The sequence below is a fragment of the Phodopus roborovskii genome, unplaced genomic scaffold, assembly GCF_943737965.1.
Source record: "Phodopus roborovskii unplaced genomic scaffold, PHOROB, whole genome shotgun sequence".
Taxonomy (NCBI): domain Eukaryota; kingdom Metazoa; phylum Chordata; class Mammalia; order Rodentia; family Cricetidae; genus Phodopus; species Phodopus roborovskii.
In genome coordinates this window covers 43,832,501-43,860,479 of record NW_026126418.1, presented here as the reverse complement: position 1 = coordinate 43,860,479, position 27,979 = coordinate 43,832,501, and the positions used below count along the sequence as shown (strand labels likewise).

Here is a 27,979-nt window from a genome sequence, read left to right as displayed (position 1 = left end):
CAATTTGATACATAAACCTGGTCACCACAATTCAATAGGTTAGCTCTGTTCAGCGTGGGAGTGAGTTACACACAAGAAAACACAAATGATAAGAAGCTTCAGGAACATCTCTGAGGCTGCCAATCACAGATACTTCTAAGAGCTAAAACCAGATACTGAAGTCGGCCTCTTCTGCTCATTTCAGCATTAGCTGTCCCTCTAGTTACTTACAAAGGAAACCGCTCCTTGAATGCTGAGTGTGTGTCCCAGCTTTAGACACATTCAAGGCCTCACTTGGCTTAGACACAGTATTACAAAGGCTCACTCTCCCATGAGGACAGTTGATGAGGTCATGTACCTCATGCATGGGAAGCTAGCCTATGTCACCTTCCATGCTAGTGCTGTGAGTATAAGTCTGTTATATTTAAAAAAATGCCCATAGAGATCACTGCAAAATTACTTTCTATAGCTCTTATTTCTTCACAACAATTCAGACAGGTACATTGCTATTTACAATGAACTTTTAGGGACTTGATAAATTCTATAATTTCATAATTCTGTTAATATATGTAAAAATTGAGTAGTATCATGAAGACGTTAAAAGCTGCACTTAGCTCCAAACATTCCTATATAGATCACTTACCTAAAGGTGTCATGTGTTGAAGGAATGAAAAGTTATCTTCACCATGAATTTTGAATTACCAAGCCAAGTGTAATGACATGCTCTGCTCTCTCAATAGCGCTCACTCACCTTCCATAGGCCAACTTTGGCAAAACAAGAGGGTGAGGGCAGCTGTTTATTACATGTGTGGTGAGTCCTGGAGGGAGCAGCTGGCCCAAATGTTCAATTAAGTACAGCCTTTGCCATCATGCCCATCCTCAAAGAACTGTGATGACATTTATCCACAGAAGAGGTGTGTCATCTTTCCCTTTCTCATTGGGCACCACCTTTTTTTTTGTTGTTGTTGTTTTGTTTTGGATTTAATCTCTTGGTTTCTCTTCAAAATCTAAAACATCCCATGAAAACAAGCACATATCCAATGTGGATGATTCAAAATTGTTCTTTCTTGACCTAATTTTAAGTCAACCCCAGCTCCTGTCCTCTGGGTGGATTTGTGAAGAATCACATTGAAAACCATCCATAGAAGTTTGCAGCCATGTAACACTCTGTAAGCTTACACAGCCATGAAGACTGAAATACGGGTTTTTAACTCAGCAGAAAATTCCAAAGTCTCCTCAACAAAGAAGGAAATCCTAAAATAATAACTATTTGGGAATTCAACTTTTTATTGGGAAAATTAAAGTTCATAAAAACATTCTTTTTAATAAATCTTTTTTATTTTTTAAGTTATTTTTATTTTATGTGCATTGGTGTTTTGCCATAGATGTCTGGGAACTGGAATTACAGTTGTGAGCTGCCATGCGGGTTCTGGGAATTGAACCTGGATCCTCTGGAAGAGCTGTCAGTGCTCTTAACCTCTGAGCCATCTCTCCAGACCCAGTAAAAATATTCTTACACCTAATATGAGATCATTTCCTCTGAAATAGAATTGTTCTATCTATGATGTTGAGAAAAAGTGGCCTCTATGGATTTCCAGGTTGTAAACGTTTTGAATTCAGGGATAAGTTCAGGCAGAAGTGACATAATTGAAAAGAAACCACAATGCAGCTCTACTTTTTTAACCATCCAGTTTTCCATCATCTTACTACAAAATAAAGTTTAAGGACACATCAAAATAAAACAAATCCCTCCAAGACAGTAAGTTTCCTGCTGTTAAATAGCTTCTTCCTGGGAAGACAGTGATGGACATGCCTACAGATTGACAACATATACTCAAAAGAGCTTTGAAGATAAAAGGCTGTAACAAAGAGAGTAGGTGTTCGGTCTTAGGATGTGACATAATAACCCAGATCTAAATGGTAGGGGGAGAAATGACCATGCCAACGACAAGGGGGTAAGCAGCCTGTGTAGAAGAAAAGGAGGTTACAGTCTCCACAAGGTCAGTGTGGAGAGACTCAGGGAAGAGCAAAAGTGCCATAGCATTAGACAGAAGGCACCGCTTGTACGCAGCAGCCACTCGAAATCAGAGGCCTTCATTCTGACCCATATGGTAAGCACAGAATGAGGACTTACATTCGCTCCTCCCACGTCACTCATGGGAAATCACCGAGGAGGTAGTCCCAGGCACACCCCTGGGTGCAAATGCACAGATACAGAGAGGCTCTAGATCTGGTGGTGGGGGGGAATGGCCCAGTGGGTGAAGAATGTCTGTACAAGTATGAGGGTCCGAGCTTAGATCCCCAGCAACATTCACACAAAACAAATGGACAAACCCAAACCACAGATGCTCCATCACGGTCTGCTGTGGGACCTTCCAAGTTAAACTGTGTTTGTTAGTTAGCTCACTTTCACTCACACACTCCAAAGTGATAGAGAAAAAATAAGAATGATTTCTACTTCAGCATTAAGTTTATGCTTTCTGCTAGATTTTTTTGAGGTTCCCTTTTTGTTGATGTCTGGCCATCAGCTAATTCTAAGTCTTGGTAAGCTCGCTTCATCATAAATGTAAATGTGCCCAGTAGCTATAAACGGTCAACACAGTGGTACTCTTAGGATATTATCTGTTGACGCAGTTAACCTTTCATGTCTTATGAGCAGTGCAGGAAAAAGGGACAGAGACCAGGATTTCAAGGGCCTGGGTTAGGTATGGGACTGAGTTCTCGCTATGAAGCGCACCATCTCCATTTTACTGAAGTGCAGAGAAGCTGGCTAACTAGTGAGCAAAGTTAGTGAGCAAAGTGTGCTCATGCTCATTTGTGCATTAATCTTCAAAGTCGCCTGGCTGAGAAAGGCGAGGAGCAGAGTGAATTTACTCAACATGGACTGTACCTAAAGCTCCCGGCAAGCCTAATTGTCCAGAGCAGATGCTGTCCAAAACAACTCCACAGGTGATATCAAAATCTAGAAACTCATTGTCTTTCCAGATTGGCTGAAGATGTATTTTTCTTCTTCTTTTTTAATTTGCTAGCTCTGTGTGTGTGTGTGTGTGTGTGTGTGTGTGTGTGTGTGTATGGGGGGGGGGAGATGCAATGTGCCTTCCAAGGTCAGGGGATAACTTCATGGATTTTTTTATTCTACATTTACATGGTTTCAGGTATTGAATGAACTCAGGTCACCAGGCTTGCAAAACAATCATATGTACCCATTGTACCACCTCACTGGCAGAAAAAAAAAAAGTATTTTTTAATACCCTGGAACTGTAGAGAGTGAGCTAAGAGCATTTAACTAGGGGGAGTCTAAGGAAGACTCAGAATTGGTTGAAACATCACAAAAACTCTAGTCCAGCCTTAGATAAAATTAATGGACACAATCCCAATGGTGTGAAATTGCACGTTTTGCTTCTGCTCCTCTGATACACACTAACTGGTTCTAAGTGCGGCTTTACTGGAGCCCAAGAAAAGAGTTCTGCAAGCTCTGAGCTAGGTCTCCAACACCCAGAGCCTTTAAAATATTCCCCGCTGTCAGCAGGCTTCATGTAGAAATTTATTTAAAAATGCAGTGAAATTCTGGAGGTCAAAACCTCTTGCATAATCCCGTGACTGAAGCCCATTCTCGGAAATGGTCGATTGATAGTGGTTTTTTTGTTTTGTTTTGTTTTGGGAAAGAAACCTCCCCCCAGAGTTTCTCCATTAACGTGTTTTCTTTTCTTTCTTTCTTTTCTTTTTTTTTTCTCCCGACTCTCCTTCACGGAAGCTTGTTTAAAGAAAAACACATGTTTGGTGGCATTGTCTGTCTTTCTCCGGAGTCATTTTGCAAGTAACTAAATATGTCTAGTTTTTTCAGATGTCACTAGTATACCAGCCGACCAAAGGTTTCTCTAAATAGTTTTTTTCCCAATCCTGATCTCTTATCTCTCTTGATGCAGGGGTTATTTGGCTGAACTCTTTTCCTATTTTAACAACTTGACCACCAGTCAAGGGACCAAGCCTACCTTCCTCCGCCCCCCAGGCATGACCTCTTCCCTAATGCCACTCATAGAGGGACTCTAAATTCCTCTGCCCTCCAGCTAGCCAACAGTCTTGGGTGTTGCAGGAGCTGAGGATGCAGACTCCTGGAAGCCAGTGGAAGGGGCTTGGCCTTGGCCTTTTCACTGGGTCCTGCTCTCGGGAGCCACCCAGCCAGAGAGAAGGGTGCAGGATAGTCTGAGCGCAGGGCATGAGGGGTGCTGAGACACCGGGTGGAAGCAGGGAGTCTGCACCCTCTGGGGCACGGCAGGGGCGGCTTACCCGCGACGGTGGCAGTGGCGAGGCTCAGCAGCAGGAGCGTGGACAGCGCTGCGTGGGGCATGACTGCGCGGAGCCGAGAGCGGGCCGGGGGCGGCGCTTGTTGGGAGTGCAGAGCTCCGAGCTCTGCCGTGACGCCTCCCACTCGAGGCGGGGGCGGTGGGGAGGGGCGGGGAGTGGAGCTCAGGGTCAAACAGCTGGGACGGCCAGAGCACCAAGTAGCTGGCTCGCTGCAGGTTCCAACTTCTCTCTTTTAAAAATAAACTTTTCATTTGCACCGAATAATCTCAGACTTTCTAAAATGTTGCAAAATAAAATTCCTGTAACCCTTTGGGCAGCTTCTCTAAATGTTAGCATCTTACATAACAGCGGGGCAACGATCAGAACCAGGAAACGATCATTGGTGGAGCACTGTTGACACTGTGGCATTTGACAATTATCTTTGTTCTAGGACCCAGTCCAGGAACAAGCATTACATTTGTAGGTCATAGGTAATGTCTGTTCAGTATCTTTTCTCGAGGACACTCTGCTATTCTTTGTCTTTCAACACCAAAAACTCCTGGAAGAGTTACAGTCACTTTGGAGAATGTCCTTCTGTTTGGGTTTGTCTGATGTTTCTTCTCGGTAGAATTCAGTTTGTGTCATTTTGGCAAGAGTCCCACAGAAGAGACAAAGGTATGAAGGACTTTGGTCATTTGATGAAGGTGATATCAGCAGCCAGAACCTCCCTTTTCCAAAAGCTCCTCCCCAGTGGACTATGTCTCTTTGAAAAAATGTCTCCACTACTAATTGCACTATCAAGAGTAAAGGAGAATAATGGAACAGGAAGGGTTTTTAATTGGAATGGGAGATAGAAGGGCAAGTTGAAGGAAGGACTATGGGGTAGGATAATTACTAAAGAAGAGAGGGGAGAAGGAAGGGGGAGGGAGAGAGGGATAAGGGAGAGAGAGAGACAAGGGAGAGAGAGATTTTAATAGAGTTACCTTATAAGAGGGAAAGAGGACAGACAACCTATTAAATAAAACAACCCCTATGCCAGGAATGGGCTACTTACATTGTTCCATAGAGCACCAAGGATTACAGGTTATTGCCCATAGTCTTGGCTATCTTCAAAACTTGTCAGAAAGCCCCTGTTGCTTAAAGACACCACATAACTTGGCAAAATCAAGGTGGTGGTACTAACCTGGCAGCTTCATCTCTACCCACTAGCTTTCACAGTGCTGGGAGGTGCTTGCAATATACACTACTGGTACTGGAGGAGCGAGCACCTCTACCTCATCCAGACAGGAACCCTGCAAGCTACAACAATGATGGGCCTAACAAAACATGCCTATTGCTGCAATAGTGGCATGAATGTTATGAAAGTAGCCAACCACTTTACATTGGATATAAGGGCCATTCCATGAGATGGAACCCATTCCTGGCACTGTGCCAAGGACTCGTGGTCATAGACCCTAAGGGAGAACACAAGTACTATTATTCTGCTAAATGAACATGGTATTAAAGTAACTCCTAGTGACTCATTGCTTTGCCCATAGATGAGAGCACCTCTCAACCATCATAAGAGAAGCTTCTTCTTACAGTAGATGGCAGTTAACAGAGATCCACCCCCCATCAATGTGCAGAATACAAGAACTGTGGAGGACTTAGCCTTAAGTGGGACTTGCATATCACATCCCTCCCCACAGTGTTCAGAAAGATTCAGAAAGAGCCAGAGGTTGTGGATAACATCAAGGAAACAGTGTTCTGCAGATACAACAGGCTGAAAACACATATAAGCTCACAGAGATTGTGACAGCATGCATAAGAGCTGTGGGAGCTCAAAGCAGACAAAATTCCAGCCTACAGGGGCTAGGTGGGTACAAAATCCCACCACTAGATAAGGAGCTGTTGGCATTTGATAGTACTGAGAAAGGGACGGTCCATTTTCTTTAACAATGTGACCCCCTAGTAGATCAGACACAATGTATAGGCCTCACTCCAATTTGACTTAGTGGTGGGAGGGGGTTGAGATAAAACTACAAATTGGGTGGAAAGGGAGAGGTGGGCATATAACTACAACTTAATCCAGAGGGTATCTGGAACACTACAACCATGCAAGGTCCCTTGGGCCTTCATGTCATTGGTGTATACAATCAAGTCAAACTCAATACAGAGAAAACAAGCAACCCAACTGAAAAATAGGCAAAGTTGGAAGAGATTTCTCACTCAAGGAGATAAGCAGATAGAAAACAAGCTTATGAAAACACATCATTAGAGGACTGCCAATTAAAGCAAAAATGAAATATTACCACATACCTAATAAATCCCAAAGAACAATGGCCACACTGGTGTGAAAATGTGAAGCAACAGCCCATTACTGATGGGAATGCATACAGAATACATTTCACCAAAAGCACCTGTAGGGGACATCATGAAGTGCTAGAGACAGTGTGGGCCAGTCTTTCTTCATAGTACTCCAGGCTCAGCCTCTTGGCCCAAGTGTCAAGACTTTGCTCATTATTTATTTTCAGTATTCGTAAACAGTCAATAATAGGTTCATGCACTAAACCCAAACTGAACACGAATCCTTCCAAAACTATTCTGTGTTTAAATATGGCAACATCTTGATCTTGGACTCTTTCGTGCACTAACCAACAGTTCTATGGAATCACACAATTGACAAAGTTCTCTTCACCACCACCTCGGGGCCCCAAAGTGTTTTTATGAATGTGAATTAGTTTATGTTCTACTAATTTTCAAAGATATCTTAGATATAGAATAGAATTGGCTAGCTAATGAGTTGGTTTTATTTAAGCTGTGACCTACTTCAGCAGGGGTTTTTGTTTTATCATTTGAACTAAAGTAAGGCAACTCTGCTACACACTGCCTCTCTTTTCCTGCTGAGACATAAACCTGATTACCTGTTGCCTGTTTGTGAGAGAACATGGCATCCAGGGAAACTCATCACTCTGCATCTTCCTCTCTAATCATACCTCCCACCTTCATTGCTTTCTCTCCAATTTATCTCCTCTGTGGTCTCATTCCATTTATTTTCCACAGCCTTCCATTTCTCCCTTTTATTCCTGTCAGCCTCTATCTCTCAGCCCGAGTCTCTTCCGTCTTCAGGCCCTTCCCCCCTCAGGTATATCACAGTAACTAAGGACTGGGAGAAAAAGCCCATTCTTCCAATAGTTGTCGTTACCAGTGCATCTGGATCCTACGTGCCTCGTCTGCAATCCTTTTCCTTTTATCGTGGTTATTATTTTCCCCCATCCCTCTCACTGTATGTGCCAAATTTTTACTGCTATCTGTAAGTTAAGGCTTCATCTGATTTCTCATAAGAACATGGTACATTCTGCTGAATAAGAAAATGGAGGCCGGCAACTAACAACCAGAGGCAGACATCTTCAAACACCTATCTGCAGCACTTCCCTTGTAGCCTCAGAGAGGAAGACATGCTTCCTCATCACAGGCAAGCCTACTTCCTCTTTTTGCAAGTTGAGAATCACCCCTCTTGCATCATCTTCTCCAAAATTGTCTCCCACTGACGACTCCCTGTCTCCTCTGCATCATCAACGGTTCTGTTTTTTCCTTCCTCCTGTCTTCTAAACCTGTGGACCTGCAAGGGTAATGCATGGTTGTAATTTGAGCACACAGGAAACAGGAGGAAAAGGAGTTTGAGACCAGTAATATCCTTCCCAAACAAGCCAAGGTCTGGGTGTTATAAGTCAGTGGCAACACATCTGCGTAGCATGCACAAGTAAGTCCCTGGGTTCTGTCCTCATCACCACAAAAATAAACCTTTATTTTCCATCTCTTTTGGAAGACAGAAAGAAATGGAGGGAGGAAGGAAGGAAGGCAGGGAGGAAAGAAGGAAGGGTGGAAAGAAGGAAGGAAAGAAGGGGAAGAAAAGAAGGAAGGAAGGAAGGAAGGAAAGAAGGAAGGAAGGAAGGAAAGAAGGAAAGAAGGAAGGAAAGAAGGAAGGGAACCCTCAAACCTGCCGTGGACCAGTCTTCTCCACCAGGTTTCTTACACAACTTCCTCAGAATATAGCCTCTCAGAATAATTCCCTAAGTCCACTGTATTTCTCCAATTCCCTCATTTCCCATTTCTCAATTCTTTCTTTCCCACTCACTTCCCCTGGACTCTGGCTCCACTCTCCTGCTACATTTCCATTGCTTAGGAACATCAATGGTTTCCCAATTGCTATGCTTTCCTATGGCTAGCAGTTCTCACTGCTGTTTCATAAACACCAACTTGACGCTACATTCTATTAGAAGGCCCCTTGGCCAGGGAATCAAGCTGACCCTGGACTGGTTGTCAATCTTTGTTAGGTCTGGAGGGACGTGACAACTATCTGAAATGAGACAGTTGGTGATTGGCAATGGCCCTGGCTCTGAGAAGTCCAGGGGGAACTGAGAAAATTGCTGGACTGGGAAGATGAGAAAGGATTTGCAGGGTTTCTAGCTTGGAGACAAAAATGATGCCTCCTCCATATTAACTAATAGAAATATAATAACTGCTTGGGAAGTGGGATGGTTTCTCAAATCCTGCTTGTGATTAGCTTAGTTCAGGGGAAAGAAAGAAACGTGTGAACACTCAGTTTGTGGAGGTATAGAGACAGTGAGAATGTTTCAATCAAATACTCAGGGAATTAGAGCCAAGTGTGCAGTCAGGCTGTTCCCCTCTTAGTCACTTACACTGTGTAGAGCACTGCTTTCTCAGATGTGTCCTTCCCTCGGAGGCTTTACTTCACAAGCAGCTGTTGACCCCATTATGAGGATGGAGGATGAGTGTGCACTGGCTAGGCATGTGACCAACCAGTACCACCTGTCTCACTTCCCAGCTTCAGCTTCTTAGGCCTTTTTGAAACATCTTGCCTCTTGAATCCTTTGTTGTCATTCTGTAACACACACACACACACACACACACACACACGATAGATACACTGTGATGAGCGATAGGGGATCTAAAAGTTAGTGTTAAAAAATGGAGCCCAGGGGCTGGAGAGAGGGCTCAGAGGTTATGTGCTACTCTTCCAGAGGACTCCAGGTTGATTCCCAGCACCTGTTGGGCAGCTCACAATGTCTGCAGTGCCCAAACCAGGGAATCCAAGACCCCATCCTAGCCTCAGCAGCCACCTGCATTCATGTGCACATACACATAGTAAAAATAAATCTTAAAAACATAACTAAACCGGGTTTGCATTAGATGAATGCATGTTTGCCTCAACCAGAATTCCAAAGGAAGCAGACATGTTGCCATTTAAACTGCTGTACCTTGTGACTTAACATTCAGTTAATGTTTGACATTGTGCATTACCACAACATATCTATGTTTCTGACACAGTGCTTTCATGAAGTCTTTCTTTTGAGAACTAACAAATCTCTCTCTGTCTCCGTCTCTCTCTGTGTCTCTGTCTCTGTCTCTCTCTCTCTCCAGGGTTTCTGTGGCTTTGAAGCCTGTCCTGGAACTAGCTCTTGTAGATCAGGCTGGCCTCGAACTCACAGAGATCCGGCTGCCTCTGCCTCCCAAGTGCTGGGATTAAGGGTGTGTGCTACCACTGCCTGGCAAATTTCTCTTTCTAAGCAAGATTACTTAATTACAATGGGGTATCTGCTTCTGCAAGAGGGTTTTAACATTAAAAGGAACCTGAGATGAAGGAAGAGGATCTCCAGTGTTCTCCACAAGAGTCTCAGCAAAGGGTCAGACATGGAGCTTACTAAGAATATAGCCAAAACAATTTTTTTTCCCCTTTAGCTGGGTGCGGTGTCTAGTGCATTTAATCCCAGCATTTGGGAGGAAGAGGCATGCGGATCTGAGTTAGAGGCCAGTATGGTCTACAAACAGTTCTAGGATAGCCAGGGCTACACAGAGAAACCTCGTCTCAAAAACAAAACAATACTGCAGCCCTTTACTAGAAAGAATTTGCAGATGTCTGAGGAAGGGGAAGGGAGGAAGAAGGGAGTGAATGTTGGTATCCCTTCTGTGTTTGTTCCCTATTCTTATTTATTGGGGTCACTGACTTGCCTTTTTAGGTGTTTGACGTGGAGAGACAAGTTTGACCTGACCTTATGTAGTGACTGAGTTAGCCAGGAAAAGCTGGAAGGGATTGTCTTAAGACATCTGGGACTGGGAAATGGGGAAAGTAACCACTAGGGGGCAGTTCTGGACTTGTGGAGAAGAGCTTTCAAGTATATCATCTAATGGATCACTGGAACTATGCATTGAACTAGGAGGGAACAAGTATGAAGGATCCTCGAAGAGGAGCACAAAGAATGAGAAATTAATATGACACAGGTGGGAGCCCTGCTGAGAGATGCTAATAGACACATTGAGGGCTTGAGAGAAGGCTCAATAAGAGTACTTGGTGTACAAGGCTCAAGTCCAGAGTTCGAATCACCAGCAACCATATAAACAAATATACATGGTGTTGCATGTCTGAAACTCCAACATTTCTGGGCAGAGACCAGTGGATCCTTAGAGCTTTCTGGCTAAGTCATCTAGACAAAATATCAAGCTTTCAGTTTACAAGAAAAGCAGACAGACAGACAGCAACAGAGGAAAACCCTTGATGCCCTTTGGTCTCTCTGTATAAGTGCACATGGAAGCATGAACCCATACACTTATGTGCATATGCTACACACACACACACACACACACACACCATACTACACACAAAAAAGAAACACTGAGGCAAGGAGACTAAAATCATTTAGAGATATTGGAATTTAATTCTCTAAATAGTGCTTGCAAAATCTTTAACACCTCACCTTGTAATAGCTGGATATTTTCTAATCATATTAGATATGGTATACAATCAATTCAGAGATGCTTTGGCATGCACTAATCAACCTTTCTACTTTTAAAAGGCAAGACAACTTTACCACGGCATCAGCCTTATACACAGCTGTGTCACATTGCATTGGTTTAGGTCTTTGAAGAAACTGAATGATTATTTGAAAGATGCCTCAATAAAAATATTTAGGACATTTGTAGACCATATTAAAACAGTCTTAGAAAATTATTTACAACTTTATGATAGTATAAACACCTCAAACAAAATAAATCTGGATCTCATACAAAAATATTCTAAAGTATAAATATGAATTAAACACTGAATAAAAATGTCATCCTATTTAGTGGACATGGCTTGTAAGAATATATTCTGAATTACATCCCCTTGTTCCCCTAGTCATTTAGATTTTAAATATTTCTACGTTAATAACAAAGTTTCAAGTTTCACTGCCTTAGAAGCTGTCATTTTACAAATACAAAGTTAGCAAACACCACCATTCAAAGACCATTTTTATGTTTTGCTCTGCTAAAAAGGCAATGAAATAACATTCATCAAGAGATGATGTGCTGTGTGAAATACATAAACTGTAAAAGTTTAAATCTCATCTGTAATTGAGTCCTTGTAAAAAAGAAAATCATCAAACACAAGACAAGCTGATACAGCATGCCTAGTCAATTTTACAGTACCATTCCCACACTTCAGGAATCATTAAACTCTGTTTTTTCAAAAACAAAAACTCAACAACAACAAAACCCACTGAATACAAGTAATTATAAACAGAAAATGCTACTAATTAATATTGGTATAAATATCTTTGAAATAATATAAGAAACATCTTCCAAGAGGTTCCATTTTCTGTGTTAAAAAGTATGCCTTATTAGGTTTGTTTTTTTCTCCCAGTGCCATAAAAGTCTATTTTGAAACATCATTGATCTGAATTGTAGTTGAATTTGTGCCTGAGGTACTAACTTTGCTTTTGGCCCGATGCTCATGTAAACCAAAGGGTTGATGTGGAGCCTAGTAGTATTGACAGTTTTAATTTTCTATGAAGCTGTTAAAATATGCACATATTTATTTAGCAACTGCTTTCTTACAGAGAAAACTCACATTAGTTAAATGTATGCCCCTGTAAACAATCTGAACTTCCATTTTGGTTTTAAGTCCTCTCCACTCTGACAACTGGAGTAATTAGTATGGCGGTTAGCTGGTTAAGTGTGCATGCCTCAGAAGAGCAACCCACCAACCAGAAGAGTCCCTAAGACTTCTACTTTGAAACAAAGTAAACACTGGCTCATCTTTCTTCTAGAAAGTTGGTGATGGTGAACAAACTCTTGGAAGAAGTTAGTCATGGAAAGGAGGGAGCATCACCTCGTCTTCGTTGGCTCCATGTTCATACCGAACAGAGGACAAGCCTGTCCAGCGGAAATGGTTTCTTTGTACAAGGAACCAAATGAGTCCACTGATGAGGGCTAAGATGCTGAGCAGGGCAAACAGGATGGCTATGCCTCTGTAATCCGGGCCTGGAATCCAGACAGTGTGACATTGGAAGAGGAATGCAACAGTTGCCATTGTTTCTGATTCTATTCAGTAAACTGTGGATAAGATATTACTAAACCCTGTACAGATTATACATTGTTTCATAGCTTTGACAGAATCCCAAATCCATCATTATACACCAAACTCCTTCCTTCCTACCTTTTTATTTAAGTCGTTTTCTTTACATCAAATTTTTTTTCATTGCTGAAAGACTTTTCTCCCAAAGAATTTAATGCTCCTTTTACTCACTACCTTCCTTAGGAGAACAGCTTAACATGTATTATTGCACTCTCCATTCTCCCCCTAACAGAGTTGGACCTCAGGGCTTTGCACATGCTAAGGCAAGCACACCCCACCAAGTTCCATCCTTCCCACTTGTTCAGGATTTCAAATGTCATCCCTACACTGTCCGTCTCTCTCATGTGTTCAGCTGCAGACTGGACATTCCCCTATGGATTTCCATATCCCAAACTCAGAATGGCCAAGACCAGAACTGTAATTTTTATCACACTAGTGCTGTGCCCTCTCACCGCAAAAGCTCTACTTACTTTCCACTTCAGTGGGAAAAGAGCCAGGGCTCCCTGCCTGTTGTTTATGACTCTGCTAAGGGTCTCATCTGCCTAGCAGCTCTTCCTTGAGCTTAGGCACTCCTCCTGCTGTTGGATTCCCTCCACCTGGTTCCTCTCTGCTGGGCCTGTCTTCTGAGCTTGCTGGGCTGATATTCCTGAGCTCAGCTTTAACACCTCCTCCAGAGACACCTTTCGAGATCATACGTAATAACCACCCACCTGGTTGTCAGCCCGTGGAGTTTATAACTACTTGTTATTTCTCTCTCTTTAAGAAAAAAAAAAAAAACCTCAACTTGTTTGTCACTAATCCATCTTCCTCACTGAATTGGATAGTCTGACAACGTGTAACCGATATGCCTCGTTGAGGTGCAGGCAAAACATGCAAAACAGGTGGACAGGTGGCATGCACCAACGCATGCATACACATACACCTCCTCTGCAACTGGGGTTTTTATCTTTAATATTTGTAATGCCAAAATGGAAGGCCTATGCTAGCTGTTTTAAAATATTCATATAAAAGGTTTAGAGACTTTTCTCCATAAGCAGAGCTCAATAATAGTTTTATGTATCAATTTATGACAAAACTAAACTTCAACTTGCAGTTTCATACAACTACCATGAGCACTTTAAGTAGTTAGACCTAGTTTTAGATGGTCTTAAAATTCTTTATGGCTAGGTGTAGTGGCACATGCCTTTATTCCCAGCCCTTGGGAGGCAGAGGCAGGTGGATATCTTTGAGTTTGAGGAGGGTCTGGTCTATATAGTGAGATTTCAAGATAGACAGGGCTACATAGTGAGACCCTGTCTTGGGGGGGGGGAAGCGAAAACAAAACAATAAAATAAGATTCATTATGAAAGTTTTATGGGCCGAAGAGAAAGGCTGCAAAGTAGATGTGGTGGTTTGAATGAGAAATATCCCCAAAGGCTCATGAATTCAGGGATTTGATCCTAGTTCGTGCCCTGTTTGGAGAAGTTATGTCACCGTTAGTAGGTGGCACCTTGCTGGAGGAAGTATAGGGGGAAGGCTTTGAGAGTTTACAGCCTCTTCCCACTTCCTGCTTGCCCCTGATTCCTGTGTGTGAATGGCAATGTGATCAGCCACACTGCCTGCTTCTACTGCCATGCTATGCCTTCCCCAACATTCGAGGGTCTATCCTACTCAAGACAAAAGTAAGCCTTCTTCCATAAGCTGCTATGTAGGCAGCAACAGGAAATCCGCAGCAACTAATACACTAGCCACTAATACAAAAGCCTTTAAGCTTTTACAGAGGGAGAATACAGAATATAATACATTGTAAGTACATTCTCAAAGAAATTTCCTCCCCAGTTCTATGGCAGCTCCCATTTTTAGTTAGGAGAGACATATAAAGAATTTGGGCTGTTCAATAGCTTTATTTTGGAATTCTAGTTGTATTATATATTTATATACCATATAAAATCTCTGTGATTTAACAGGATTTGGGATATGCTTTATAAACACTTAAAATTATGTGGAATACACCCAAGCACATAGATGTGCTTTATTTATTTATTTATTTATTTATTTATTTATTTATTGGCAGCAACCAATGCATGAACCCAGGGCTTCGTGCTCACTAAGTAAGGGCTTTCCCACAGAGCCACAGAATACCCCTATATTTATTTCTTACTCTGCTCTATTCAATACCCCCTTAAGGAAAGATTGCATACTTACTCAGAGGAACTTTGCAGACAACTCTTGCGTAACCACGTGAACACTCAACTTTTTTCCAGGTTTCATTTGAAGCCACTAAAATGCTACATTTCCCATCACCATTCTTACTTTTATTTTCCCACTTGACAAATGTCACATCTAATCCATCTAACCAATTCCAAGACTGATCTAAAGAAAGATAATACATGTAATTATAATTATTGCTACTAATGCTTAAAAAAAGCATGAGGTTCAAATAATTCATTGTCTTAGCATGGTGTTGTTTAGTTAATTATTTTTTTATGTTTGAGTGCTCTAAATGTTTGCCTGCATGCCAAAGGAGGGCATCAGATCCTATTACAGATGCTTATAAGCCACCATGTGGTTGCTGGGAATTGAACTCAGGACCTCTGGAAAAGCAGCCAGTGCTCTTAAACGGTGAGCCATATCTTCAGCCCCATGGTGTCATTTTACATGATACTAATATTTAAAAATAAGACTATAAGTCATTCAGTAAAGTCCTTGTCATAGAAGCACAAGGACATGAGTCTGATCCCTTAGGACTCATGTAAAGAAACTGATCACCATGGCACATGCCTATAAAACCAGCACTGGTGGTGGTGAGGTACACATTGGGCTTCACTCACTAGCCACTCTAGTTGAATGAATGAACACTAGGCTCAGTGAAAAATTCTATCTCAAATAGTAAGGTAGCAAGCAACTGAGAAAGGTATCTGATGTTGACCTCTGACCTACATACACATGCATACATGTGTGCATGCACACATGAACATGAGCATACAATAAACAAGGTGGCCATTCAGGAAGCTACCCAACAGTAACCTCTAGTCTTTACATACACGTGCACCCATACGCGTGCACAAATGAACATGGACATGCAGAATGAAATTTGTTAAAAATAAACAAAGGCCTTAGTGCTCAATGTAGCTAGTAACTGCTGTCGTGGACAATGAGAAATAAAATGTTTTCATTTTTAAAATGACACATTCTTATTATTTTAAATTATGTGTATGTGTTGTGTTTCTGTAGTTGTGAGTACAAGTGTCTGTGGATGCAGATCCCCAGGAGCTGGAGTTACAGACAGTTGTGAGCCAAGTGGTGTGGGCACTGGGAAAAAACTAGGGTCTTCTGGAAGTGCAGCAATTGCTCTTAGCCACTAAGCCATTTCTCTAGCCCCGTTTTCATTTTCATCTTTATCGAGTGTTAGACACCCATAGGCATGGTTTGATAAAGGTACAGAATGCTTGCTTGCAATAAATATACATGCAGGGATCTGAAATCTCCATTATTTAAGAAAATGTGTCATTAAAACTCTGTTGCTGGGGTAAGAGGGACTACAAGTGTTCAGAATCACCCCCACCCCATTTTTTTGCGTTCTAGCAGTATTATTAAGTGTGTAAACACTGTTTATAATTCATTTAGACAGCTAATATTGAATCCATTCATTTTTGAAAATGACTTGATATTTTAGAGTTGATGTGTATTTTAATTATTTAATATTCACTTTTACATAAAGTATGAGACAGATTACCAAATTTATACACTTAATTCATTTTTTTTTATCAATTCCAGCTTCATCTTTCAAACCGTGTATCCGTTCTTTACTGAAAACATTTTCCATACATTCTCTTAAGATTTAACTGAGCTTATTGGGAAATTACAGCACTGGTAAGACTTAATTCTGAACTATGCTAAAACTGTTCAGAGTGTTAGAGAATAGGTGTGGGCCAATATATACAACTTTAGAACTCTGCATACTATACACACACACACACACACACACACACACACACACACACACACACGTCACTTACCAAGTGAATGTTGAGATAATCCAAGCCAAACTCTCATAGTTATGTTATAATTCTCTCTCATCAACCTGCTCACAAATTTATTCTCATTTTCATCTGCTATGGTGACAACAGTTGCGGAATGATCTGTTGAAAGGAAACAAATTGTACCTAATTAATGCCATGTTAAGCATGTAAAGCCCATTTGGAAAAAACAATATCTATTGTGAACAAGACCATACAGAAATTCAAGCATCACTCAGAGAATACCTTTAAAACTTTTGATACTTGGCCAAAAATTAAAAGTGCTTCCACAAATAACAGTTCCAAAGAAATAAGAAATATTTTTAAGTGGAAAATTTGCATAGGGAAATTTCATACCTTTAAAAACATGTATCTGGCAATGTTTTTTGGTTCTGGAAGTACCATATCAGCAAGACCTTTGTGTTTGAGCAGCTGGCTGTAATAATTGGGGGTTGTGATTATACAAGTATATGCCACCTATATATTTCTAGGTCTCGCCTCAAAAAAGTATTTTTGTGTAACTTAGATTTAAACTTCCTTCTGCTCAAAATAGAATTCAAAGAAGCCTGGCTTGTGATCTGAGGGAGCACCCACCCTCCTTCCGCCGTATGGAACACAGAAATGTGGTTGGTCATAACTATCATACGTTCCTAAAAATGATAAGGGATCAAACCAGTGAATATTCTTTAAACTTAGTTATGTTTCCTAAATGCATACAGAAAATACAGAAAATAGTGTTGTAGGTTATGTCAGGTAGAATAGAAATAGGTAATAAGTAGGCTAGAAAATCCACCCTAAAAGGAAAGAAAGCCTTTGCCCCTGTATTGAATGTGTTTAACATTATGCACCCTTGGAGATAATACCAAAGGCACTATCTACCACCTTTTATGAAGAAGGAAACTGAGAGACAAGAGCCAGCCAGCTAGAGAACTTAGAGAGGAGATGGAAACCTTTGAAAGAACAGCTCTGAGTTCACCACGTTCAGACCACTGTGCTATATATGCACACTCACACTATTCCTACGATGCCCCCAAATGTCCCAGACTCCCAAGTTTGCATTCTCATTGGTTAGATGAGAAGAGAAACAGTTCTGCCACTTCTGCGAGATCAGTTAGTTGTCTGAGAGTCAGGAAATGAACCCAGCCTGTCTGCCCCAAAATCTGAAATGTCTTAAGTGCCCACGTGCTACAAGTACAGCAAATGTTTGTATTTCCCCCCTCAGGAGGAAGAGGCATATACACATATGTAAATGCCTTACTTATTATAGTTCTCATCACCTGTGGACATGTAGAGGACACAAAGGTCCCCTAATGAAGTTCCTGTTAGGTAGTCAAGCAGTAACTAATGCTTTGTAACCAGCTGTCTCCACAGTCTGGCTTCATAGCTACCCAATGAAATAGTTCTGAGTTTTGAATACTATAGGTGGCTGTCTTAGAGATCATTTCACGTTTGGATTGAAGGCAGTTGATTGAGTCCCTCTTGGGAGGCAGTCAATCATGGCTGCTTTTTTTCTGAAATGGCTAAATCTGAAGACTAAAGTCCCTTATTTAGGTTCTTAGGATGTGGGGCAATCCTATTCAGGACCTATGGACAACTCATGCTCAGTTGATTTGATTACCCTCTTCAGTATCAGCTTAATATTAAAATTCAGTAATGGACCACAAAGTCAATTATATTTTGTTTTTTAACCCCCCTTTCTAAGCACCTTGAGAAATATTCAAAACTGTTTCGTTTATCATCACTGCTACTTTATATTAATAGATAGGTCACTTAACATTTATACTTCTTTCTATTTTCACTTTCAATATATTTATTCTCATTTTGATATTTACTTGTCTGTTTGTTTGTTTTTGAGACAGGATTTCTCTGTGTAGTCTTGGCTATCCTGGGACTCTCTCTATAGACCAGGGTGGCCTCCTACTCACAGAAACCGGCATACTTCTGCCTTCCAAGTGCTGGCATCCAAGATGTGTGCTTCCACCACCTGGCTTTTCATTTATTTCTTAATATTAAAATCCTAGGACGTTTATTACGAAGGTAAACCCTGATCCTTAAGATGGGCTTATCAGTAGGCTGATCAACTACAAGCAGGGTTCTCTGATCATACTGAATGAGGGTATCTTTGCTCTCCTTGGAGGCCTCATCCACATACTTGTGGTAACAAGCCATCAGGGCTTTGGAAATGGACTGTCAGCATAAATTTGGTCACATGACCACCACCTTTCACCTGGACCCAGATATACATGCCAGCAAATTGTTCCTTGCCCAACACCTTACCACATTACACCCACTACCAGAAAAGGAAGCTCAGGGGCACCCCGGCTGATTTTCAACGTCTGTCTTTATTTATTTTTAAACCTTTCCCTATGGGTATGTGAACCACCTGGTATCATGTAACCCATGTTACATGATAGAATTATGTTGCTGAAGATGGTCTTTAATTTCTGATTCTCAGGCCTACTAGTGTTGGACTGTAGGCATGTGCTACCAGCTCAGTATATGTGCTCCTGGGGACTCATATCCAAGGGGTTAGTGTGTGCACGCTAGACAAGCATAGCTCTACCATGTGAGCCATATTTTCAATCTATATCAATCATTTACAATGACTATTGCAATATTCCATTGAGCTCTTATGCATAAAATAATCAACGATTTCCCTACTACTGGACAATAAAGTAATAATGCTACTACAAAATAAAAAGCATTTAAAACACCATCTAAGACATGGTAATTTCCCCCACCCCCATTATTTCCTTAAGAAAAAAAACTTGTGAAGAGTTAAATTAGTCAAAAGAAAACAAGTGAATTTTAACTTACCAAGTTCCTGACACAGTTGTTTGGCCTCTGAGAAGGTGTGCAATGCCTGCTCAGCTGAGTAACAGTGATCCCCATACTGGACCCACTGGGAGCCATTCCTTTTTGCCATTGGACATTTTGATGAGTGCGCATGAGAGGACAGCTCTTTAGCTGTGGAAAATAATTAGACACAGCTGTCATAGGGCACGAGGAGAGTCAATACAGCCCTCACATCTCATTCACATGAAACCTATGCTTGTGGATAAGCAGCCTCGATACATACACCAGTGAAAGCCACGGTTGGAATCTACAGATACCCTCCGGTTAGCTGTTTGGAATGCCATTTCCACACCTCCATGGTAGACAAGATAAGCACTTGCCGTGGAGGATAGAGTTCAACCATCTTAGAACAAAAAGACACACAGACAGGGGAAGGAAGAAAACACAGGCTTTGGTAGACCTGTTAGCAATCTGAACCAATAATTAAATGTCATTCCCTTGGCTTCCCCTTTATTGTGAAAACGTGGGCCAATGATTATCTAGAGAGATAAAGACAGACTTTAAAAATGCACCCACAAGTTTAAAAAAAAAAAAAAAAAAGGCAATTTGTCAGTCTCTCTCAAACCAAAAGCTGTTATCTTTTTAAGGTCTTAAAAGTTCTCCTGGTTTCTATGTAACCTGTTTTGTTTATGTTTTAGCTGCTCTGAGTGATGCTAGAAGCCTATGGAGGAAGGTTGGGTCCCTTAGGGCTTGTGATTAATTCCTTTTCAAGAGCACAAAACTGGAAAGAGGCTAAGTATGGCTCATCTGAGTCAAGTTTCTGGCCTTGTCCCAGGCAGTGTCCTCAGCCCAGACTTCAGCTTCATCGTGCACTCTACACTGCCTCAAAACTCTTTCCATGGGTTCTGCAGGTCACAGGTGTGGGGGGGGGGGATTTTTCTTATTTGTGGCTTCTATGATTCCAAGAAAAATGACTCCTGACATTTCCTTCACCAAGAACCTTGGGCTGACTAGTTTCGGCTGCTTCTGTCTTCTGTTAGAAGGCAGGATCAAACCTTTCAAATTTCAGTTATTTGGCTTAGCATTCCTAATGCTGCCGATTTGAACACACCGCCCCCTCCTCCCCCAGTCGGTTCAATAGCTGGAGCAGTGGATGAGTTTCCTAACTGCTGCTGACCCAGTGAACTCAATCATTAAATTCCTCATTGGAGCCACTGGTGGAAGGAGCTGCTACCTGCAAGTTCTTGCCTTTGCAACTTTGTGAAAGTAGCTGATGAGCCAAGGGGATACAGCCCTGTGATTGTGGGCGTAGCTGTGTGTTGTTTCAATAGATGTGAACATGAGTTCACTCACCAGCCACCGCAGTACCATAGAACATGTGACCTCCTAACATCTCATATGACAACCTCGTGGGTTTCTAGAACTGTCCGCAGCTGGGCTGCCTTGTGGTGCAGGTATTTCTTTCCTTTCTGATTTTTATGAAGCTGCGTTTCAGATTCCTGAATTTTATTTTATTTTTTTTAAGGGCTTGCATTGTGGTAAGTTGGTTATAGTATTTTTGTTGTTGTTTGGCACTGGGAATCCAATATGGGTCTCTCAAGTGTTAGGCAAGCATTTTAACATGGATTTACATTCTAGCCCTATTGGATTCCTGCGGGGGTGGGGAGTGATTTGGAAACATTATCTCATCCTACCAAGTCCAGATCCCAAGTGTTTGAATTCTAGGCATGCATCATCAGACCCAGTTTCCGAGGTGCTGGGATAGAACCCGGGCTTTCTGTATGCTAAACAATCTAGAGTTAGCTACAAGGTACAGCCTATGAACCCATTTCATCCTACTAGAAAAATATACATAATATATACTATATGGCCTTAACCTTGTTTTTTTGTTTGTTTGTTTGTTGGTTTTGTTTTGTTTTTTCAAGACAGAAAAAGTTTGGAGGCTGTCCTGGAACTCACTCTGTAGGCCAGGCTAGCCTTGAACTCAAAGAGATCTACCAGTCTCTGCCTCCCAAAAGCTGGGATTAAAGGCATGTGCCACCACCACCTAGCCCTGCTTCTGTAGCTTACAGTCACCCTAGAACACACTTTGTAGCCCTGACTGGCTCTGAGTTCATGTTTTCCCTCCCGGGTGCTAGGATTACACACACACAGCACACACACCATCATGCTGACCATGTTTCAGTGTGCACCTCATTCACCCACAGCAAGCACTACTACCCAACTACAGAACTTTTTATCTCGTGAAACCGGAACTCTGGACCCACTAACTGTCTAGATCTCACCCTCTCAAGATCCTGATAGACCAGCATTCGATGTCCTGTTACTGTGAACTTGAGAATCCTAGGTACCTCATATAAGGAGAATTATACAGAATTTTTCCTTTTATCACCAGCTTATTTTGCTTAGCATATCTTCTTCAAGATTTAGTCATGTTGTAGTATATGTTAGCATTTCCTTCCTTTTAAAATAGTACTCCTGTATGTTTTTTACATATACACATCTATACACATTTTTACACACATACTACACTCTCCTTATCCATTCATTTATTGGAAGATGCTTGGGTCCACTCTGCCTTTGGCTGGTATGAATTATGTGTAATGAATGTGGTTGTATAGTTTGAGTGTCTATATTTAGTTTTTTTTTTTTTTTTTTTTTTTTTTTTTTTTGTCTAACCCTGGCAGTGGACTAGCTGAATCATATGGTAATATTACCTTTGCATTCTGAACAGTCACTGCCCACTCTTGATTTCTTGGATTTTTTTCTGTGTGCTATATTGTGTCATGTATCCCAACAGTTTTATTTGTTTGTTTGTTTTTGCATTTCTTTTCCCCCTGTGCCTGAGAAGCTGGTTTTGGTGATGTCATTAAGGGAACACCACAGCCTTGAGAACCATTTCTATGTGAAGCAAGCATCCTCAGATTCTAAAGTAAAATGTAAATAGTGATAGAATGATAAATCTCCTTGGGAACAAATTCCATGACAGATACATAAGTTATATATCAATTCACAAAATATCAGAAAGTGTTTTTTTTTTTCAATAGAATTTGTAGGTGAGCCTTATTTAAAAATCTAAATAAAAATGTTCATTAAATAGTGATGTGTGTACATTTATATCAGATTATAGTAAATACAGTTATTCAAAATCAAACCTTACATTTTGTAGGCTTGTAACAAATGGCACCATCCTTAACAGATAGGCATTTTTCACGTTTCCAAGTTCCTTTTGGATCTAGGATGATACAGTTTCCAAGAGACCCTTGGCTCTTCCATGGGATGTAGTCAAACGCACTGCCATCAGACCATTCGAAACTCGATTCACTGCCCTGTTTAAGAACAGTATGAATGCTCTGAGCTCAGATGTGTGACTTCAGAAAGAATATAAGAAGAATGCATACACTATAAGAAGTGAGTGATGATTATTTGCTTATAAATATCCTAAGTTTAGGCCTATCTATGACACCAGAGATTTGCTTTTGATACAGTAATTTGGAGCATTTGCTCTGACGGAATGTATGCAGGACTTTAAATTTAGAAATGGAGTCACCATATTCTGTCTCTGGATTTACTTACTTAAAAACTGGGTTCATGAAATACATTCAAATGGCTTCCATTTACTTTTTTACCAAAATTCAAGATTTAGACTCCAATTGTCATGTTGTTCTGAAATATTTTTTTTCATGTTGTTCTTTTCATTATTTGTGGTGCTGGGAATTGAACCTAGGGCTCATACCTGCTAGGCAAGTATTCTACCACTGAGCTGTAACCTGGTCTTGAAAGCCATTTTCTGAACTTCAAAGTTTTGTGGTTTGTGTCTAGCAACATTACAGAGGCCATCACACAGCAGGGACTAGAAGAGGCAACCTCCCTTCAAAGAGTTAGACACAAGGGACTATTTTCAACTTTTGCTTGAATTCATAATCTTACTGCACCCTCCATTCCTTCTTCCTTCCTTTCTTCCTTTTATTTTTCTATATTCTTTTCAAAAGATTATTTAATGAGGCCCACGACTCTCAATGAATGGCAACTTTTGAATGCCAGACATTATTAGAAGTACATACATATAGCTATATGATTCAAATGATGATACCAAAGATATGCTATCAACATATTAATCTTTTTTAGTTTTAATTGTTTTGAGAATTTCAATATTGAGTACTATATTTACATTATTTCCACCCCTGCCTATGCCTTCTCCAACTCCTCTTGTGTTCTCCCTCTCAAATCCAAGAGGTCCTGACAATATTAAGAATTTTGGTTGTCTATTATATGTATTTTGTGTTAAAATATGAAAGAATATTATTAGCTGATATTACCGGTAAGGAAATAGGATTGCAGAGGTTAGATAACACATTAACTATCAGCTACTACATAAATGACAGATGTGTCATTAATACTAAAAGATTTTCTGAGGCTATGCTATTCACTTCATATAAGCTTTCCAACTTGTCCTTCCAAAACAAGCTTCAGGGAGCAAGGATAGAGCTCAGAGGTAGAATGTAGGAGCTTGATCACTACACCCACAACAAAAATAACTCCAGATCAAAAGATTTTAGCAATCTGCTGAGTTATTAACCCACTGAACCCTTGGGATGGCCTGGACACTAACACTCTATAATTTTATTTATTCCATGCTGTAAACGATGAGAAATAATCAGGAATTAACCCACTATTATATTTTGAATTAATATCTTATGCCAAAAATCTCCAATTTTTCAAAGCTATAGCTTTAAAAAAAAAATCTCTGAAGACAAAGTGAGACTTACATCATGACTCGAGAGCCCAACCCAGAGGGGGAACCCATCACGGTTCACGATGTCTTCCAGAAAGAGCTGCTCATTTGGGTTGTGAACACTTGCTAAATGTCCCCCACTCTGAGAGCACATGTTCAACGCTTGGTACCATGTCACCCTCTTCTGAATAACATTATAGATGCCATCCTCATATGGAATGAACTCAGGCAGTGTGTTATTGTGCTCTTCCTTGTAGTCAACTACAACATTGGAAATAAAAGTGCTCGTAAGTTTCAAATACATGTTTTGAACAAAATAACTTACGCGGTCAAATGTAAACCTTGTTTTTCCTATTTCCACAGCACAGGCTCTTAAATATATACATACATATATATGTACACACACGTACACACACAGTTGTCATGACATGATGGCAAAAGGGTTAACCACTTGGACAAGTGAGACCGACTATAAAGGAGAGAGTTACTTGCATTGGGGGAGTCGGAAAGATTGACCAAAAAAAAAAAAAATAAAAAAATAAAAAAAAATAAAAAAAAGAATTCAGGTCTGTAGTATAGGGGAAATTAAAAAGAAAGAAGATATTCGGAGAGTAAGGATGTGCCGAAAATAAGCAAATCAATACCAAAACAGTGATGATGGAATTCCCACAGGGGCACTGGACTCCAAGGAAAGAGCTCCTCATGGTCAAGCTGGAATGAGTTAGTCTGAGCAGATCAGGGATTAGTGTGATATGCTGAATAAAAACCCCCAAGTACCAGGTTTTTGTTTGTTTGTTTTGTTTTCAAGAAAGGTTCTCAGATACCTCAGGCTGGTCATAAACTCACTATATAGCTGAGGCTAGCCTTGATATCCTCTTGCCTCTCCCTAAGTGCTGAGATTAGAGACACAAACTACAACACTTGGCTTCAAAGTATAAAAGTAATAACTAAGAGTCTGAAGTAGTTATAGAGGGTTAAGCAAAGGCTAAAAAGAAAGAATCGGGTTGGTGAGATGGTTCAACATGTAAAAGAATTTGCGCTGCCATTTGATCACCTGAGTTCAATCCTTGGGACCCACATAAGGGTAGAAGGAAAAAACAAACCTCACAAAGTAGTCTTCCACTAGCTATATGCACACGCACATACACACACAGTTCTAAAAATAAAAACAATAATTGAGCCAGGCATTGGTGGTGCATGCCTTTAATCCCAGCACTCAGGAGCCAAAGGGAGGCGGATTCTGACTGGAATACAGAGCGAGGTCCAAAGCAATACAGAGAAATTCTGTTTTGAAAAAAACAAAAACAAACAAACAGAAAAACAGTAGTTGAACAAGCAAGAAACTTATAGTGAGAGTATAAATGACTGAATAAAATTTAAAATGCAAACAAGTATCTTATACATAATTCCAAATAATCACATAGATACCCCACCCCACATCCCAAGATGGGGGATAACTCCCTCCTCCTGTAAGTATGCACTGAGCACAGTGACATCTTTAGAGAGAGTACAGCATGGACAGGGGACAAAGGATAAGTTTACAATTGAGAAATTAGCAACACAATCTTGACCAAAGAGATCAATGCTAAATCAGCACTGATGTTGACAGTATATGTTGTCCACAGGCTATGGTAAAAACGACATCTTCTCCCAAACTTGAAATTACAGCTTAAACAAAACTGACAATCTGGACAATATATGAGCAGATAGCCTCAAAACTGTCAAAAGAGATGTCCTCACAGCTAAGGAGAGCCATGGCTGAGACTAGCACAGTATCCTGGATAGATGGATGAACAGAAAAAGTACACTAAGTAAAAACTAGGGGATATGAATAACACTTTAGTTAGTTCTTATGAAGCAACCAATGTTGGTTTATTAGTTGTAAATGTATCACACTCATGAAACATGTTAACACAGGGAGATGGGTTGTTGGGGTAGTGAGACCTCTGGGTTCTAACTGCAACTTCTCTGCAAATCTAAATCTAGTCTAAAATGAATGATCTATTAAAATGTATATTAAAGAGTGGAAAGCATTTTGTCAAGAAGAAAACAAAGCTACCAATATGTGATCAGATGTACAGAAAACGATGAAGTTACTGGCTGAGAGAAAGATGCTCAAAGAGAAAAGTGGGAGGAAAGGTGAGGGCTGGGAGGATCTTAGACAGCAGAACATGAGGCTGGTGTCTAACACTTTAGATGTTGACCATCACTACGAGAACACTGATGTGACAGGTCTCTAGCACATAACTGCAGCACCTGGAACAAAGGGGGTCCACGAGGGCATCGCTGCCATGGGTCTCACATCAGCAGACACCTTAGCACCTTAGCAGTGTGCGGCTGCTACTACTCAGGTTTTAAGTTGATAATAATTTCTACATAATTTACACTTAAAAATAGGCTTATTTAAGGATTAGACAGGATTGTAAGACATGCAATTTGCCTGGGATGCCAAACTATTCAAACATTCTTTTTCTTCTTCTTCTTCTTCTTCTTCTTCTTCTTTTTTTTTTTTTTTAATAAAAGTTCTATTCCACTTTCAAGTCTCAATCAACTGCCACCTCCTAATTCTCATTGAGCTCTTTGTTTACCAAATCATCTAGACTTGCCTGCAAAGGATAAATAGTTAATTCTGTCTTACCAGCAATGTTTCCCTTCTGGAACTTGAGATCAGGACTCCAAGGGCCAGGGCTTTGATCTCTTTTGTCATCTTTGGTCCAATATGTAGTAGGACTAAATGTGGAGGGAGCTCTCCAGGCATAAGTTATGTGAGTCTCACTAGTGGAACAAATGAATGGTCTTACGCCCTGTTTCCCCTGAGTGAGACCACACCTACTCATGCTTACTGTTGTGGTTTGAACATGAAATGTCCCCGGCTGATGACACTATTTGGGAATGCTGTGGAGCCTTCAGGAGGCAGAGCCTCACTGGGAGAAGTGGGTCACTGGGGTGGGCCTTGAGGCTTGATGACCCTACTCTACTTCCTGTTTATTCTCAGTTTCATGAGTGTGTGTCAAGATGACCAGCTGGCCTCCTGCTCCTGCCCACCTGTCTTCCCTGCCTCTTGCCATGTCTCCCCCCAGATGATGGACCACATCCCCCTAGAACCGTGAGCCAAGACAAACCCTCCTCCCTTAAACTGCTTTTATCAGGCTTTTTATCACAGAAATAGACGATGGGAGGTGTTATTCTGTAAATATGTTTCTCTTATTGGTTAATGAATAAAGTCCTGTTGGCCAATAGGAAGGCAAGATAGGTGGGGCTAGGAAAGAAGGAGAATTCTGGAGGAGGTAGGAAGAGATTAAAAATGTAGGACTGAGAGAGCAGAACGCTGGGCCCTCCCTCTGGTAAGATGAGAGACCATGTGGAAATACTTAGCTTTATAGAAATGGGTTAATATTTAAGACAGAGCTAGCCAACAAGAAACTAGCAACTGGCCAACAGCTTCATATCTAATACAGCGTCTCTGTGTGTTATTTGGGGCTGGCGTGGCTGGGGGATCAGGCTGCCTGGAAAACATACTCGTAACAAACAGAGAAGTGACTAAGACTCTTTCTTACCCATTTCGATTTTACAAGCGAAAATGCTGTGCTGATAAAATCGAAGTGTTTCGTCGATAACATTGAAGGACTGAATATCCCAGAAGCCATCTGTACTTAGGCCAGCCAAAAATTTGCGATTTTTCACTGTTGGTCTTCCCGATCTCCAGTGTGTGTATGACAATGCAGTCTTATCAAACCACATCAAAGAATTGTCTAGGAAAGAAGCAATTCTACACTTGGAGATTAAGTCAAA

The 27,979-nt window shown here is 40.9% G+C and overlaps 1 protein-coding gene across 2 annotated transcripts in view; it reads right to left on the bottom strand.

Moving 5' to 3' along the window:
* The window catches only part of LOC127222489 (lymphocyte antigen 75), a 129,672-nt gene that overhangs the window by 29,585 nt on the left and 72,108 nt on the right, over positions 1–27,979 (bottom strand). The window contains exons 29-35 of one of the 2 annotated variants that reach the window (XM_051184603.1): positions 27,745–27,939; positions 24,222–24,448; positions 22,613–22,781; positions 19,474–19,623; positions 16,657–16,779; positions 14,843–15,010; positions 12,099–12,564 (exon numbers count right to left, since the gene is read on the bottom strand). In XM_051184603.1, the coding sequence (XP_051040560.1) occupies positions 12,386–12,564; positions 14,843–15,010; positions 16,657–16,779; positions 19,474–19,623; positions 22,613–22,781; positions 24,222–24,448; positions 27,745–27,939 (1,211 nt within the window). In that variant the 3' untranslated portion in view covers positions 12,099–12,385. Of the gene's footprint in view, positions 1–12,098; positions 12,565–14,842; positions 15,011–16,656; positions 16,780–19,473; positions 19,624–22,612; positions 22,782–24,221; positions 24,449–27,744; positions 27,940–27,979 lie in introns of those variants that run through there. The other variant, XM_051184604.1, reaches the window with a different exon arrangement.